The 17,227-nt window shown below is 46.8% G+C and overlaps 2 protein-coding genes and 1 long non-coding RNA gene across 3 annotated transcripts; 1 reads left to right on the top strand and 2 right to left on the bottom strand.

The window, feature by feature from the left end:
- The first annotated feature begins 3 nt into the window (after window positions 1-3).
- LOC141934016 (uncharacterized) lies at window positions 4-12,764 on the top strand. The gene is made up of 3 exons (XR_012626258.1): window positions 4-373; window positions 10,812-11,096; window positions 12,344-12,764. It is a non-coding gene; the product is annotated as an uncharacterized LOC141934016 (long non-coding RNA).
- On the bottom strand, window positions 1,196-4,132 carry HOXB5 (homeobox B5). Its single transcript, XM_074849165.1, has 2 exons — window positions 3,283-4,132; window positions 1,196-2,346 (listed from the first exon to the last, which is right to left on the bottom strand). Exons 1-2 carry the CDS (start codon window positions 3,830-3,832, stop codon window positions 2,099-2,101), a joined length of 798 nt encoding a protein of 265 aa, XP_074705266.1. The 5' UTR covers window positions 3,833-4,132; the 3' UTR covers window positions 1,196-2,098.
- Window positions 6,085-16,431, bottom strand: HOXB6 (homeobox B6). Its single transcript, XM_074849170.1, has 3 exons — window positions 15,916-16,431; window positions 8,515-9,101; window positions 6,085-7,169 (listed from the first exon to the last, which is right to left on the bottom strand). The coding sequence occupies exons 2-3, from the start codon at window positions 8,921-8,923 to the stop codon at window positions 6,910-6,912; spliced, it is 669 nt and encodes a 222-aa protein (XP_074705271.1). The 5' UTR covers window positions 8,924-9,101; window positions 15,916-16,431; the 3' UTR covers window positions 6,085-6,909.
- Between the last annotated feature and the right edge of the window lie 796 nt (window positions 16,432-17,227).

Raw genomic sequence — 17,227 nt, 5'->3', positions numbered from 1 at the left:
ACAAGCCAAACCAAGCAGTTAAAGTGTCACTTAACATTCTAGAGAATGTGAAATATATTGTACATTGTCAACTCCCCAAAACCATAAAACTAACTTTATGGACCTCACGTGACTTTTGAGAGCCAGTGAGGGGTATCTGTCTGAGGTCTGGGCGATTTTTACGATCTAACTTCTAGATAAAACCCTATCCATTTGACATCTAAATGTCATACCCACTTTTGGTATAGTTTGCTATTGGTAAAAAAAAAAAAAAAAAAAAAAAAGGAAAAAAAAATCAAGGGAAGGCGAGCAAATGGTTTGGGATCTGACAGTCCACTTCACATCCCTCTCAAAATCACTTAAGAAGTACCTAAACAGTGGGAGATTAAGTTTGGTAAGTTTTAAGCTCCAACTTTACTTGCTACGAACAAAAAGCCTAAGCTGTATTGTAGAGATGTCAGTGGCGTTTTGCCAAATCGAGCGACTTTAAACCGGAGTATCTCGTGCCTTGTTAGATTCCCTAGGTAGCGAAATGGCAACATTTGCCATCTTTGATGATGTTAAATTATCTGCAGCCAGAATGACTCGTTGTAGTAAGTGTCAGTAGTTACAGAGCTGTTATTTACATGTTGAGCCAGAGAGTAGGAGGTAAAAGCAGAAAGCACAATAAACCGAGGGCGAGAGGTAGCGGAGAGAGGACAGCTTAGCGCAGAAATGTGTTATATATATACATGTGTTATATATATATATAATAAATATATCTATACAAACACACAGATCTGTAATTCTATAGAACACAGTTTTACGTGGACATATATGTGGATATAAATACTCTCGCTTTTAAAATGTGCGTGTGTATGTAGCTGACAATTCCTGAAATGCACGTAAATCTGCCGGGGGAGCGTTTATACCGTGTTATTGCAACTTGAAGGACTTGAAACCAGTTTGTCTGCTGCGGTGGGGTGCGGGCTCTGTGCTGGTTTGGGGGAGCCGGCGGTTGGGGCAGTGTGGTGGGCTGAGGTTTATTCTCGTGCGGTGCCAGAGGGGTGTTTGATGGGAAAATCGGGTGTTTTCGGAGCAAGCCGGGAGCTGCCCAGGAGAGGCTGCAGCTCTGCTGGGAGCTCCCAGCACAGGCTCAGCCCCACGCCAGGCACCTCTCCGGCTTTAGCCTGTGCTGCAGGTCTCAGAGGTTGTGTACAAAGTGCAACTGGGAGCCTTTGTGAATAGGAGAAACGTTTATTTGACTTCAAGTAAAGCTACAAACAAATACAAAAAGCTTATTGGCAAAGTACTAACAGGCAGCTAGACATGACAGATGCCATTTTTACACATAACATTGCATTCACTCTGCCCACTACAAACCGTCTATTAGTCACATCAGAAATATTTCTAGTATTTACAAACATTAGAGCACTCTATTGTTGGTCCGATTTTATACTTTTTTTTTTTTTTAATAGTGAAGTTTACCCACGTCTAAGAGTACGTCTCGGAATTAGCCTGGGACTAGAAATCCTGGCCTGAAGTTTGAACTAAAACACAGACTGGACAATTTTAAGACAGAAAGATACAAGAGCTTTTTCTTTTTTTTTTTTTTTTTTTTTCTTTTTTTACATTTTTGTTTGGTTTTTTAGATTTTTTTTTTTTCTGCGACTGTAGTGCAGAACCCCCGATTTTAGCTTAGGCAGAGAACTCACCCAAAAGCAGTAAACTCAGGAAAGGGGAAAAAAAACCCAACAAATAAACAAACAATCGTATCTGTTCTCAATTTATAAATAAGTTATAACATTTAAAGGGCTCACATAAAACATGCTAGCTTTCCAGAAAGCATCAAGAGAGCACGGACACATACATTTATAAGAACAACAAGAGCATGAGGAGCATCTGGAAATAAAATTTAATTAAAAAAAAATTTTAAAAACCAAAAACAAACAGAACACGACATGAACTCAGTCCTGGGATAACGGTACCATACGCGTTGTTTTAGAATATCAACAACATGCCGAAAAGAAGGTGCCTCACTGTACAGTACTCCGAAACTAAGATCTGCGGCGCTTTATTTATTTATTTACGTATTTCTTCCTCGTCTCCTCTTCTTTCCTCGATATTCCTCCTCTAGAATTTATGGCTGAAAGGCGCTGCCCGCCGAGGCTAAGCTCATGCTTTTCAGTTTATTATCCTTCTTCCATTTCATCCTCCTGTTCTGGAACCAGATTTTGATCTGGCGCTCGGAGAGGCAGAGAGCGTGAGCGATCTCTATTCTCCTCCTGCGGGTGAGATATCTATTGAAGTGGAATTCCTTCTCCAACTCCAGGGTCTGGTAGCGAGTGTAAGCTGTCCTCGCCCTCTTCCCGTCTGGTCCAGTCATGTCTGAATAACACGGACAACAGCGGGGTTTGGGTTTTGGCTTTCTGCTAGGATTTTTATTATCCTTAAGGCTTTTTTTTTTTTTTTTTAATTAAAAAAAAATACCTCGCCTTCTTCGTGCAGTCAGGAAAGCTGTTTATGCCCCAAATAACAGCCTCCCCCTCCTCTTTCTCGCACACCCCCGGGCACGTGTAAAACCCCCCAGCCTTGGCCCCTCCAGAACCGACATTAGCAACTCAATATTCGTAATTTAACTGGAGAAGCGAGATCTTGAAATCTCCCTTTTCCGCCTCTGCCTGGGTATTTCTGGGGCTGTTTGCAAGGGCATCAGGTTTAATGCTGCTTTCTTTTCTCCAGGAGAAAAAGCGGGGCGGGGGGGGGGGGGGGGGGGGGGGAGGTGGTGTTGGGGGAGCTCGCTATTCCCCGTGTATCTCCTCGTAATTTTGGTTTTCTCAAGAGCAGATTGTCAAGAATACACCCAGCAAAATAAGAGTAGGAAAGGACTGAGAGACCCATCTGTGCATATAATGCCATTTTAATGGTCAATTCTTTCCTTCCCCCCCACCCCCCCCCCCCCCAGGAACACCCCCTTCCCTCAATTTTTAAATTACCTTCTCCCACCATCCACATAGAGCTAAGAGCTCGAAATAAGCGCACATTTCGCGGCAAGAATAGCGAAACTAAAATAAAAATCGCCCCCCCACCCCCAGGCGCCAGAGGCAGCTTTAAAGCAGCGATCAGAGCAAGAAATACAAAAGCAATAAATAGCTGCGTTTCTGATCAAAGCGCCTCCACCGAATAAAAGGAAGGAGAGAAAAAAGGGAGTGGGGTGGGGGGGTGGGGAGGGAAAAGGGGGGAAAAAACCCACAAGAGAAAAAGAGAGGGGGGCGCGAAAATAAACAACAACAACGACAACGACGGAAAAAGAAGTAGCTGTACCATGGCTAATGTGAAGTTTCCTCATCCAAGGGAATATCTGAGGTGCCTGCCCTTCTGTTGCTGCGGTGGAGGTTGCGATGGGCTCTGCCTGCGCTCGGGGGATGCTGCTGCTTATTGGAGTGCCCTCGTCGGCTCCCGAGGACGCGCTGGTCTCGTCTAGTTCTGTGAAATTTGTGTTGGTGGTGCTGGCAGAAGTAGCTTGGTCGGAGGGGGACGGGGCGGGTTTGCCTCCATGGCTCTCGCTGTTGGAGCAGGGCAGGGAGTCGGGAGAAGATAAGGAGCAGCTAGACGCCTGTCTAAACCTGCTCTCCTGAGCTGGAGAAGGGAAACCGCGGGAGCTCTCCCCCACAGCCCCAAAGTGACTAGAGGAGGCTGAGCGGTTGATGCTAAGGTCCATCCCATTGTAGTTGTAGCCATAAGAGCTGGAATGCATGGTGCTTGAATCTCTGTAAGAACCGTTCATGGAACTGCTGGTCCCATAATTTAGTAACTGATAGTCGGGGCCATTTGGGTAGCGCCCTGAGAACGAGTTTACAAAGTAAGAGCTCATTTGGGTTATTTTGGAGGGCTTGATTTGTGGCTCGTGGTCGTTATAACCCTGTGCTTGACGATTTATGATGTATTAATGAATTATAGCAATGCACTGTACTTCGTTTTTGCTATGTATGCGGCCAAATATGGGGGGAGGGTGGGGGTGCGTTTGGGAATCACGTGCTTTTGTTGACCAGTCGTAAATTCTCACTGATGACCTCAAGAGGTAATTCATGCTCTATGGTTACAAATAATGACGATCGCGGAGTCGTTTAGGCCCAAGTCGGTGCGCGGCGCCCCAAATCCCCGGGCGCGCCGGCGCCGCGCTCGCCCCCCACCTTGGCGGAGCGCGCCACCTGCCGGCCGCGCGGGGGCGGCGCAGCGCGCGGGGGGGCCCCCGCACCCCCAAAAAACCGCCCCCGCCGGCCTCTGCTCCTCACCCCCCACCCCCCACCCCCACCCTCCTTTTTCTTTTCCTTTTCCTCCCTAAAAATGAACGCGGAGATGAAAGAGGGGTGGGGGGAATCCCGCCGCGGCTCGCGTGTCCGCGCTCCCCGCGTGGGTCTCCTCGCCCAGCTCTTGATTAAACTCTTAATTTCTTCCTTTGTAACACCGCCGGGGAAGTTTGAGAGGCAGCGAGGGATGAGGTGTCGGGTCGCTGTGAGGCCGGGCAGTCTTCTCTTTTAATATCTGGAAGGGGGGGACACACAGACACAAGGCGAAGCTGCTGCGGGGTGGGGGGAGCGTGGCTGCTTGGGTTTATTTCGCGTGGTTTTTGTCAGAAAAGTCGAGGTTTCTTCCACGCTGAGCGTGGAGCCAGCGATGCGGTCGCACCTTAATTCTGGAGGGGGAAAAAAAAAGGAGGGGGGGAGGTGGGGGGGGGGGGGAAATAAAGGAAAAGGAGGGAAAGTCCACCCGGTGGAACTGGTTGACAACGTTGCTTTTAGGATATTCTTGTTCCTCAGCGTTTCACGTCCTCTTTGACCACAGCATTGTGCTGCGTGGTTTTTCCTTTCCATTTGCTAACCTGCAAGGAATATTGGGGAGCAAAAGCACTCTGAAATTGGTAAAAACGTTGTGAAAGAGATGTGCTTTGTTAAGCATTACTTTCTTTTTTTTTTTTCCTTCTTCTCTTTTCTCGCGCTTTTTTTTTTTTTTTTTTTTTTTTTCCAAGGCAGTTTAGGAATTTCATATGCTTGTCTGCAACTCATTGGAAATTATGCGCCATATTGAAAGTGACATATAATTATAATAATTACGGGCAATGAAAAGCGTGGCAATAATAGTAAATGTCCTACAGCTGTGAAGCTTCTGCATGAATTGATTTTAAAAGTGACTGACATTAAACCAGCTTGTGGCACGGGGGAATGCATTCATACATAGGTATTTCTTGTGGGCAGTGGGGAAAGGGGATGGGAGGCAGGAGATACTGTTTCATCGCGTTTTCCCCCCGTGAAGCTGAAGAAAACGGTATCCGAAAGAGGTTGGGCTGGTCGCTTGCTTCCAGTCCTAAATCCCCAGCAGAAAAAGCACTTCCTTTCGTTTAATTCCCAAAACCCAGGAAAAGTTTGCTATTTGCATGCACGAGATTCCTCTTTGGTACGGAGCAGAAACGTTCCCCATCCCATCCCGAGCAAAGCCAGCCTCTCAAAAGGAGCCATTGAAAACGCTTTCAAGTGAAAATAAAAATCTACTCTCTTAAAAGAGCTCGTTAGACTTAGTTTAGATTTTTTTCCACCTTTTTTTCCCCCCTTAGATGGAGGCTGTATTCCTGGAGCTGAGAAGCTACTCGTTTCGCAGGGCAAATTCCCTTGAAATCTGGACTTTTTTGCAATACACTTCACTTTGATTTGGGGATATGAAGTAAGGGACCAGATGTTTGAAAGATGCTAGGCAAATGTTAGGTATCTTTGGTAGATAAATGAGAGCATATTTTTGCCTGTTTCCTTGATTTATTATGTATATGGAGAGCGTTTCGTCATAACTCTTTGTACTGTAACAATAAAAAAGAGCGATACTAAAGCAGAATGTCAGCGAGGAAATACTATTGGTGAAAGGTCTTCCATTTAAGATTAGACAAAAAGAGGGAAAACCAGATTTATCTCTCCACTGTAACTTCCGTGTGCTTGGAGTTGCTTGTCCTTGCAGATTAGAAGACATTGTCACACAGAGAGAAGCAAGGCTTTCTTACAACTCTCTGCTGCTTAAGAATGGCAAGTTCCCCTGGAAAAGGGAAAGATAATAATAATAAAAATGACAGGGTGGTGTGCGTGAGATCGAAGACTTTGTTTTTATTAGAGAATTCCATGTTCATACCTAAGACAAACTTCAAACACAACACGTACAAAAATTAATAAAATATAACTTTTTTTTTGTTGCTGTTGTTGCTTTTGCATCCTTTTAGGTAGTACTCGTTCTTTCAGTAGATTTTCCCTTTTAAAAAAAAAAAAAAAAAAAAAAACCAAAAAACTAATTACAAAGACCCCAGGGCTTGATTAATTTACCAAAGGAGAAAAAAATAAAAAAAGAAAAACGGGAAAAAAACCCCTATGTCAACCGTGCATGAAACATTTTTACAAAATTAAGACAATAAACACCCCAAATGACATATATTGCAGCACTTCCATTAAATACAAGAGTTAGCAGATTACTAACAGTGACACCAAGGGTAGAAACACGGGTAGGAGTCCTTTTTTTTTTTTTTTTTGTCTTTTCTCTTTCCCTTTCTTTTCCCCCTTCTCTCTCTCTGTCTTTACTTTTTTATTATTATTATTATATCTCGTAGGGGAGGGAGAGTGGGAGGGGTGGGAGATCTAGGAAGGAAAAAAAAAATAAAAAACGCAACTAGAAGCCTGATTTTTTTTTTTTTTCTGGACACGACAGATCACTGGGAACACGAGTCCATGGCATTGGTGGCCCAAACTTTCTAGCTGTTGCCGCTGCTGCAGAGGGCTTGTCCCACCAATGTGCAGGTTTTCCCTGTTCTCGCAGGCAGCCCACACCCCCCTCATCCTCTCGGCTCTCACACACACTCACTCACTCCCTCTCTCTTTTTTTTTTCTTTTTTTTTTCTTGTGTGTGTTTTAAATAATACTTTCACTCCGCCGTTTTCTCCTCCTCCTCCTCCGCGCTGAGTTGCGAGGAGTTGAGCAATTTATTCTCTTTTTTCCACTTCATCCTGCGGTTCTGGAACCAGATTTTGATCTGCCGCTCCGTCAGGCAGAGGGAGTGGGCGATCTCGATCCGCCGGCGCCGGGTCAGGTAGCGGTTGAAGTGAAATTCCTTCTCCAGCTCCAGCGTCTGGTAGCGGGTGTAGGTTTGGCGGCCTCGGCGGCCGCTGGGCCCGAAGGAGGAACCTGTGACACCCGCAAAAAAAAAAAAAAAAAAAAAAAAAAAGGAAACAAATAGGAAACAAATGGGAAAAAATAGGGGGGAGAAAAATGGAAAAAAATAGGTGGGGAAAAAAGAGAGGAAAGGAAAAAGAGGGGAAAACCCCGAGGTTTAGTGGTGTCGCGGAGATGCCGGATAATCCGCGGGGATGCTACGCCCCGCAACGCGGCTGTATGCAGAGGGGTGTGTGCCCTCTCCCCTGCCCTCCAAAGCCTTTGGCCAACCCCAAAATAAACCCCACCGCGGTGAGCGCCTCCGTGCGCGCAGGGAGGCTCCCTGGCCGGGCCGCACCCGCGGAGGATCCGCAGCCGCGCTGCAGGCAGCCGGGCAGGAGGGTTAATGCTGAACTTGCCAGACTGCAGGCAGGGCTGGGGAGACAGGGCAAGATCTATCTTATTCCGGGATGAAAAATCGCAAGGTGTTCTCCCCCCCACCCCCCCCGCCCGCCCTCGCTATTTTCCACCCTACCGGCAACTGTAATAGATCTGAGCATTTAAGCAATAATGAAGTGAATCGATCTGCCCAAACTCTGCATTAAAGAGGACACAACACTTTATGTCCCTGCGCTAATGGACATCAATTTGGAACTTAAAAGGCAACAAATGCATCTAAACATGGGAAGGAGGGTGGTGAGCCTCTATTATTTTTCTCTCTTCCCCCCCCCCTCCCCCCTTTTTTTTTTCTGATTGAGGAAACAGCACTTAAAGAAGTCATATATCACCAGGGGGAAAAAGATTCTCCCCAGGCAGACTTTTCATTATGTGCGAGTTTCATTAAAAATGTAGCCCTCTCCTTTCAAATATTTAAACACTTCAATATTATTTAACTCCAGATCGGGTAGCCAGCGAGAGAGGGAGCTGCGTGGGGGTGTGGGTCCGTGCGTGTGTAAAGTCATCCAGATCTGATTTAGAGAAGATATCTCCCTGCGCGTGTGGGGCAAAGACAGAGACAAATCGGTGTAGCTGAGTGACACGCAAACTGGAATGTGAAAAAAAAAAAAAAAAAAAAAAAAAAAAAAGCGAGGATGGGGGGGAGGACCGAGAAATACTGTCTTGGGGTTTAAATACGGGGCCAACTTTTTAACTGGGGGGGTGCTGGGAGAAAATACTTCAGCGGCGTGAAGTTTTGGTGCGTGTCAGGAGCAAGTTGGAGCCTCTCGTGTCGCCTAACTGCCCCGCTGGAAGTTTGGGCTCCAAAGTGAGCCTTATTCCTGCTTCCCTCGCTCGCTCGCTCTCTCTCTCTCTGGCAGTAACAAATAAGAAAGGGGGGGAGGAGATTGATGTATTTATTTCTGTAAAAGAGTAAACTCACTATTGCAAGAGTTCATCCGCTGCATCCAGGGGTAAACCGGGGCGGAACATTTTTGCTCCTCGCTCTCTCCAAACACAGTTTTGCTCTGCGCGCAGTCCGACTTGCGCGGCTCGGGGGCGAAGGGCACCTCGTCCAGGTTGGGGGGGGCGCACGCAGGGTCCTTCTCCCTGAAAAACCCGCCGGCCCCATAGTCACAGGCGGAGCTGCGGCTGTAGGCTCCGTTGCTTTGCTGGTAGTAAGGAGAGGAGGTGTAGCCCTTCTCCTGGACGCCCGTGGCTCCATAGGTGCTGGGGTAGTGCCTCAAAGGATCCGCATAGCCCGAGGGATATAGCGGGATCTGTCCCAGGAAGGGCTCCTGCCCCGCCGCCAGACTCACCGGGAAGGTCGAGTTGACAAAATAGGAACTCATTGGAAGGAGCCCGCCGTCCTTTCCCGGCTTTATGATTTGTTGTGTTTTATAGTCCAAGTGGTTTAGCTATTAGTAGTATATCGGAGATTGGGTTTTAGCTGAAGGGAGATGGCGTGGTGCCAGCGAGGGACACAAGGAAATACAACCATCTGATCATGGGCTGACCAATAGCAGGCGCCTGAGGTTGCAAAATAGCACCCATGAGGAGCTGAGATTGCACCAGGGACCCCAAGAACAAACCATCCACCCCCTTTTCCCTCCCTTTTAAACAACAGAAATGCACCCCCTTAACCAAATATATAATATCTGCCGAAAGAAACATTCCCGGCGCGCTCGGAGCTTCATAAATAAATAAACGTGTCGTCCCCCCCCCCCCTCCCCCGGAGCTCAGCGCGGGGGTGGCGAGAGCCCGTCTGCACGGATGGCGGTGTGCGCGCCTATATATATATATTTACACACATATAACGTACACAAATGCCCGCTGTAAGTAGGGGGAAAAAAAGTTAATTATTCGCATTCGGAAAACTTTAACCCCCTAGTGTTTGCAAATCGTCCTGAAATGTCTGGGTACTTTGCTACAGTTGAAGAAAACACCAAAAAAAAGGAAAAAAAAGTTGTCTGTGTGTGTGTGTGAACTTTACAAGGAGGAGATCCCACCGGGTTGATTCACTTAGATTTGCTATAGGAGAAGAAATCGGTTTTGACAACTTATTTCGGTTCATGTTTGTCTAATTACCATAGATTAGCACTCCCCGTTCAGGAAAGCTGCGGTCGCTTGAACCAAACCTTCGCTTTTCATAATTTGCATCTTTTTCCTTTATTTTTCTGCAAAAGCTCCATATTCGGGAGATAAATGGAAAATCGAAGTATTTTCTTTATCGCTTGGAAAATCCCGATCTCCTCCGGAGTCCGGTACCGCATTGTGCCCTCTTGTGTTTTTTTGTTAATACCAAATCTGTACCCGACCTTTTATGGCTAAAAGGAAGCCTTGGGTTACGGTCAAAAGCTGAGTTTATTGATTACCGATCGAGATTTTTTTAAAATTTATTTATTTTTTTTTTTTTTTAACGAGGGGAAAGCTGGCGGTGTGATGGGGCTCCTGCCTTGGAGGTGCGCAGAGACCCCGCGGGTTTACATCCCTGCTTTGAGCCCGTCCCCACTGCAAAATACCTGTTTTTGCAAAGTTAAAAGGCTGGAAGGGATCGTTCCGAAAGTCTCAAGCAACCACCGGTCACCCTAAAAGCTGCACTTTGCTCTGGGGGTTTGCCCCTCTCGGTTTTGCCAGAGATGTGCTCTGCTCTACCTGGTGCATCCCCCCCCCTTCAGATCCCTGTTTGCTCAAGGTAGAGTTGGATCTCTGACCGCCGTCTTCCCTTTTTTCAAATGGGAAAATCAGAGCCATCTCACAGGGAAAGGGAAAAAAAAAAAAAAAAAAAAAAAGCAACCTAAATTAACCCCAGGACTGTCCCCCGATCGGTCGCGTTTTATCAAGGATTTGTTTCCTGTCCGAATTTGTAGCCATCTGTCTGTCGGGTCTTACATGCGATGAAACGACACGCCTTATAATACACACTCCCCTGTACTTGAATCTGTGAATGTGTGTGCCACAAATCTAGAATTACATATATTACATGGTGTCTGTAGAGCTGCCAATGCGGCGCTCTCTGACGGAGCTTTAAGTATCTACGAAACTGGTATCTTATTACGAGCTAATTTATTTTAAACATCATGTTTACAGCAGCAAAGCCAAGATTGTTTCATGCCACGGCTGCAATGAACATTTCGACTGAAACGTAATCCTTATAATTCAAGGAAATAACATGCAAAGGAAGTAGTTTTCATCCTCCACCCCCTCTCTGACTGATATCTCTTATATTTGTTCTTGCAGAGTTTCCCTTTGTGTATGGAATGGACCCAAACTTACGTAGATCTGCTTTATTGGTATGCAAGAAAAAAAATGAGAGATTGAAAGGGAACGATGACTAGAGAAGAAAAAAAAAAAAAAAAAAGGCTCGGATGGGAGCCTGAAGTTAACTGCAGGAGCCGAACAGCTCATACGTTTGAGCAGAGTTACGCAATATTTGTGGCTCTGCAAAACCAGCGACTATCTGGCATGGTCAGCTCCGCATGCAAATTTTGGGCTGAGACATGGGATGTCCTGATAATTCAGTGCGTGAGTACATCTGCTGAAAATGTTTCCTCTAATATTTTCTCTCACCTCTCGTGATCGCTCTGCAAATAAATCCCCCGAAATAGTTTGGAAAATCATCCCCCTCCCCCAAGTTTTACTGTAGTAAAATACAGCTCATCCTAGTACCTGTGTGGCTACAACAGGCTTTTCACGTAGTTTGACAGTCGTCATTTTAAAAGAAAATAAAAATGCACTAATTGAAGCTGGCCGCTTGCTAATCGCTTATTGCATCTTGGACACTCTATAGATAAAAAATAATACCTCTTGCCTCTTAGAAGGAGGCTGACGCTACAGATGGCTATTTGGGGGAGGAAAAGAAAGGAAGAAAATTTGGTTCCCCACGTGAAAAAACCCAGCGCCTGTCATAGTTTTCATCTTCCGGAGGGTCAGGCCCGCGGTCTAATTGATTTGCCACCTATCATACATGTAAATACGAGCAGAGGTCTTAAACCGCACTAAATCTTAGAGAATTGAATGTTTAGCACAGAGATGGTTTCTATTCCCATTTCAAAAGCTTTAAAAAATACATAAAATTAAATTTTTAAAAATTTAAAATGTTGGGTTATTAGTGTAGCTGTTTAACAGACGCTCTCCTGCCTTCCCCGCTAAAGTCCGAAGGTAAATCTGAGACGGATTTTGCGAATATATTTTCTTTGGCCGCCTCTAGCGCCAGCCCAGCCGGGAGGGACACAGACACAGAGCAATAACGGCTGCAGAAGCGAGCTTATACAGTAGCCCTTAAGTTAGACCCGTCTTTGAGGGCACCGACGGGCACATCTTTATTCAGTCTTTGGCCTCATCTCCTCAAAAACCAGGCGCAGGGTTTGCTAAGAAGGAGGCAATAAAGCAGGGAAGTTGCGAGAGACACCAGAAGGTGGTATAAGGCGTTTCAGTGCGGTGGGAAGCCGGCTTTCCCCTCCTGACAGACATCACTCAGCTGGCGGGGTATAAATACAGATAAAGAGAAGTATTTACAGTATGTACAATCCCAGCTCTCTGCCCAGGAAGGTCCCACTTTTTGTCGCTTTGCTTTTCTGGCCAGCAAACGCCAACCCCACCAGGCAGAGCCAGGCAGATAGATGAGGGGATTAAAACAACACCCAAATATTTCGAAATGCAAACAGAACAGAGCGTTGCTTGTGTGAAAGCTAAACCCGCTAAGAACTTGGTAGAAAGTTCAGTGCAGTTGGTTCCAATAAAAAATGAAACTCTCTTTTTTTCATGTGGAGCTGGAATTCCCGATCCTTCTGAAGTGAGAACACAGCGGGGGTTTCCCTACCGAGGGACTTATTGCAGCCATAAAGTCAAGCCAACACCACGAAAACACTTGAAAAAAGCCCTTGTTCCTGGAGTCAGACATAGAAAGCCATTGGCAGCAGAGAAGCCTCCCCTGTAATGCTCATGCACACCCAAAATCACATCGGAAAAAAACCCCGACAGAGCCGTGTAGAGCTCCAGGGTTGGAGTATTTAAAACAATGACCCCTGAAGGTGTAAAAAAAATACCCGCTCTCCCCGCGCATAACCGCCTGAAACTTAATTTCCAGCAATTTAAGTTTAATTTACCTGACTTCCAGTGCAGTGCATAATAACCTTGTTAATGGGATCTTTGAAAAGAAGCAATAATAATCTACCATTGTTCCATTAAAGAGTGCAGCTAATTATTAACAAAAAAAAAGGGGGGGGGGAGGGGAGGAGGGGAGGGCAGAGGGGGAGAGGGACATTGGGGGAGTCAAAACGCATCCAGACCGAAGTATTTCCGCGAAAGCAAGCCCTGGAAGGGGAAAGGGCGGGGGGGGGGGGGGGGGGGGGGGGCTGCTGGTCAAAGATTATTGGGAAAGCAGGGAGAAGGAGAGGAAAAGGCGAGACGGATCATGTAATGCGGAAAGCGAATGCTGGAGGGTGTTGGGAATTACAGCATAGAACAAGTTAATCATGGCTGTTGCTGGTCAAAAGAGAGAAACTTTTTTTTTTTCTTTCTTTTTTTTTTTTTTTTACCATGGTCCCTGGGCATCTCAATTTCTTCGGGAAAATGTCCCTAGTCTAGACGTAAACAGTTGCCAGGAAACTGTGTGGTAGAAGGAGAAAACGAGAGGGAGAAAGCGAGAGGGAGGGAGGGAGAGAGAGAAACCTTTTAAAATAACAGACACGCATTGTCCCTTCAAAGCCTACAGTAACTTAAAAGTGATTCGTCGTCTGCCTTTACTCCCTGCTCCCTCCCCAGCAACCACCGCAGTTCTGTGTACGCGGCTTGACATATCTTCTCCAGACCCCACCGAAATGACCACTCCGAGCAATAAATAAATAACAGCTCCTCTGCCTTTTATGATTAGCTGAAACCCCCTCCGTCTCGGACGTCATTATTGCATTTTACAACATCTCCGCGTGCGCGGAGCCAGCCAGCTCCCTTTCATCTTCCCTGGGGTGTGCATAGAGCCAGACGTGAGGCTTTTACACGCGCGGAGAGATGCGCGCACACATGCCACCAACTGCGGTCCACGCGTGTCGGCATAGGCTGGGGGGATGGAGAGCTCCACGCGCGCGTGTGGGATGGCCACAGCTCCCCTGTGAGTGCGGATAGATGCGCGAGTGCGCCCTAGATACGCCTCTCCAGGAGCTTTAAGGCCGTACGTATAGCTCAAAGCACATCTACACCCGGCAACAGCGCACCGGGGCCCAGGGGCCAAGCGCATCCCGCAGCGGGGCGCAGAGGGGGGGGTGGTGGGTGCTGCGCGCCCTGGCACCGCACCCGGGCACGGAGAGGGGAGGGCAGCCGGGGCAGGGCCCCCCCCCCCCCGCCGGGGCACCGGCTGCGGGGAGCCCCCCGGGAGCCGCCGCCCGCCGCCGCCGACGGTAGATGGCAGCAAACGGCGGGGAATGGGCGAGTCCCGCAGCGCGGCGGCACCGGGGGGACGGCGTGGCGGGGGGGCCGCCCGCGCTTTAGGCCCTTTTATTTTATTTTTTTAAATAAACAAGCAAGGGAGAATGGCAGGAGGGGAGACCAGCCGGGAGCAGCGCGGACACCCACCCCCCCCCCCCCAACACACACACACACACCCCTCCACACACACACACCGGGGGTGCACGGAGGTTTCGCGGTCATCCCACGCCGCACCGGGCTGAAATGGTTAAAAAGACCTGCCCGCACCGAGGTGCGTGGTTTCCACAAGTGGTTGCCCACGTAGGATGGGGAAGAATCGGCATAAAAGCGTTTTGGTGCAAGGTTCCTAAATTACATTAATTTTTTATATATTTTTTTCTTATTAAGAGAAAAAAAAAAAAAAAACACCACGAGCGCGTAGAGACTTAGGGAGAAGGGAGAACAGGCGTTTGAACCGGCATTAATTTTTTTCCCCGTGATTTATGAAAAATGTAACAGGTTCGGGAAGAAATAGATTTTTTAAATGACTTTCTGTTTATTATTTCCGCGGCTTGCGATCATTTACTCTTGTCCACACAATATTCGGGCACAGTCAGTTTAGGTGAGATAAATCGTCACGTCATAAAATGGTTTATGCTTAAGTAATGAATCTCCTCTTAGTCAATCTCGCTTCACATACACAGGCTCTTACATTATCTTATTTAAAAATCACCCTGTAACAGTAGCAATTAGTACTATATTTCAAAACACACACACGCACACCCCCCTTGAAATCTTGAAAAAAACACATTTAAAATGACGGGCATCTCCGGATAAATATTTTCCTAAACGCGAAGGCAAGCGTTAGGGTATCAGACAGGGCGAGGAGAGGGAGGTTTGCACAGAACCTGGTGTGGAAAAGCCCCGACACGCCGTGGGGCTGAGCCCACGCCGGTATTCCGGTCGGGAAAGCCGTAAAGCCCCGGTAACACGGCACAACGCAATTAAATACAAGGAGGTTTATTGCATCGCAACGTCAGCTTCATTTGGGAGTTTCACGAGGAGGGAAAAAAAAAATACAATGAGAGCGCTGCGCTCTGGGTTGGCTTCATTCTTATTATCTTTTTTTTTTTCTCTTTTCTTTTTTTGTTCCCCCCCCCCCTTTTTTTTTTTTTTTTTTATAAACTAATTTCCAGAACCTTATTTCCGAGGACTGCCGCGAACTGCCCTCTCCGAAGAAACCACCCACATAATAACGACCCTGGAGAGCAACGCAAAACCCAACTGGCTTCCAGACAAACTTCGCCAAATTACTCGGCTCGCCTGAAGACAGGCAAACTGGCAAGAGATTCTGCGAGGGGGGAAAAAAATAAAACACGACAACTACCCACAAAGGGTTTGGCATTTTTTTAAAGGCAGTATCTAAAAGCCTCCGTCACCGAGCTACTGCAAAATCCTTCATTCCAAGTCTACTATCTCCAGGTGACCTTACAGGCTCTATTTTTCCTTCTTATTCCGTTATTTTATTTTTCTTCCTCTTTCTTATTTCAATTCCTATTTTCTTCCTCTCTTTCTTTCTCACTCTCTTTATTTCTCTCTTTCTTTCTTTCTTATATTTTCCCTATTTTCTTTCTCTATTTCTTTCTTTCCTTCTCTCAATTTCTTTCTTTACCTTTTTTCCATTCTTCTTTCTCTCTTTTTCTCTACCTTTACGCTACACTTTTTCGGGGAAATTTTCACTTAAACAGATTTCCACCACCCTTGATTTCTTCCAGTGTCTCCCTTCTTCATCACCCCACCCTTCTCTTTCTATTCCCCCCCCCCCCCCCCCCCCCGGCTAGAGGGAAGAGGGAGATGGGGAATGGAATAGAAAAGGCAGCTTGACAAATGCATTTTCTCAAAGAAAAAATTAAATGAAGAAAAACAGATATTATTCCCTTACCTTTTGACGTCCATTTCTGTGGTATAAGTAAAATATATAGGGAGAGAGAGACAGCGTTTGCTTATCTGTTAGCTGACAAATATTGTCCCAACCTGATAGCCGTCGATTGCCTCTCTGACTTGTGAGAGCTTCTTGCATTTCTGTCATTTGCATAGAAAATGGAGTAACTTCCCTCTTTGAAAAATGATAGCCTCCACTCGGTCCAGAATCTCCTCTGCCCCTCCATTACTACTGAGATTCCAAATCAGCAGGCAAATTAACAGAGGAATTAAAAAAAAAAAAAAAAAAAAAAAATCATATAACTCTCTTCCTATGTGTGTGTGCGGAGGTGGGTGTCTCTGTGTGCGTGTGGATGTGTGTATAGGCGTCCCCCCCTCCCCTCGCCCCTGTTTTAGCCCTATCGAGCTTATACACAAAAGTAAAAAAATGTAAAGAGGCGAGAGCCCTATAGAGGACACTGATCCGACCCAAGGTGCAGCGGACAGAAGAATGGTGCAATATAACCACATGGGAAATAATAAAAAGTTCATGTTCACGGTTAGCAGTCCACATGACCGGCTCTGGCCAATCCCAGAACCCAGCCACTCATAAAGTTCTATCACAAAGTTGTAAATTTTCATAAAACAACAAGGAATTTATTGCATTTCTTCATGACCGGTTTAACAGCAGTCTTTTTCTTAGCCGCCATCTTTTTTTTTAAACAAAAATAAAAGAATATGAAAGGGGGTTCAGGGATTTTTCTCCCCCCCCCCCCTCCTTGGTTGTATGTGGGGGGGTGTTGGAGAGAAATAATCGAATAACGCCTCACACGTTAGGCTATGAACAATAATAGCCCCCCCAGAATAAAGAGCTTGGGGTTGGGGTTGGCTTTTAAATGGGGAAAGGCACAGTAAAACAGTGGGGTTCGGGTGGGATTTTTGATGTCTTTCTTTTACGCAACTGGGATTCTTTCTGCTGAAAGGGGCAATTAGCAGATTTCAGGAAAGAAAGAAAAAAAAAGAGGGAAATAAAGGCAATAAAAGCGTGGTCGGGGTGCCCATGCCCTGGGCAGAGTGCAGCCGGCGGGGTTCGTGCCTGCCCGGCTCCCCGCGGCCGAACACCCCCAAGGAGCCGCCGGGACCCCGCCTGGGTCCCCCCGCGGCCCCCGCTATAGCGCGGAGGGGGGGGAGGGGGGGGGGGGGGATGCTCCGGCAAGGTGGGTCACCCCGCCGGTAAACGCTGCCCTGGTTTTAACGTATTCAAGCGTCGGTGTGACTTGTTTTGCCTTTTTTCCATGGAATTCTCCTCAATTCTTGCTTGCCCCTCTGACCGC

This window comes from Strix aluco, chromosome 24, assembly GCF_031877795.1.
Source record: "Strix aluco isolate bStrAlu1 chromosome 24, bStrAlu1.hap1, whole genome shotgun sequence".
NCBI lineage: Eukaryota > Metazoa > Chordata > Aves > Strigiformes > Strigidae > Strix > Strix aluco.
The sequence above is the reverse complement of the archived record's forward strand: the minus strand, read 5'-3'. Positions and strand labels throughout refer to the sequence as shown.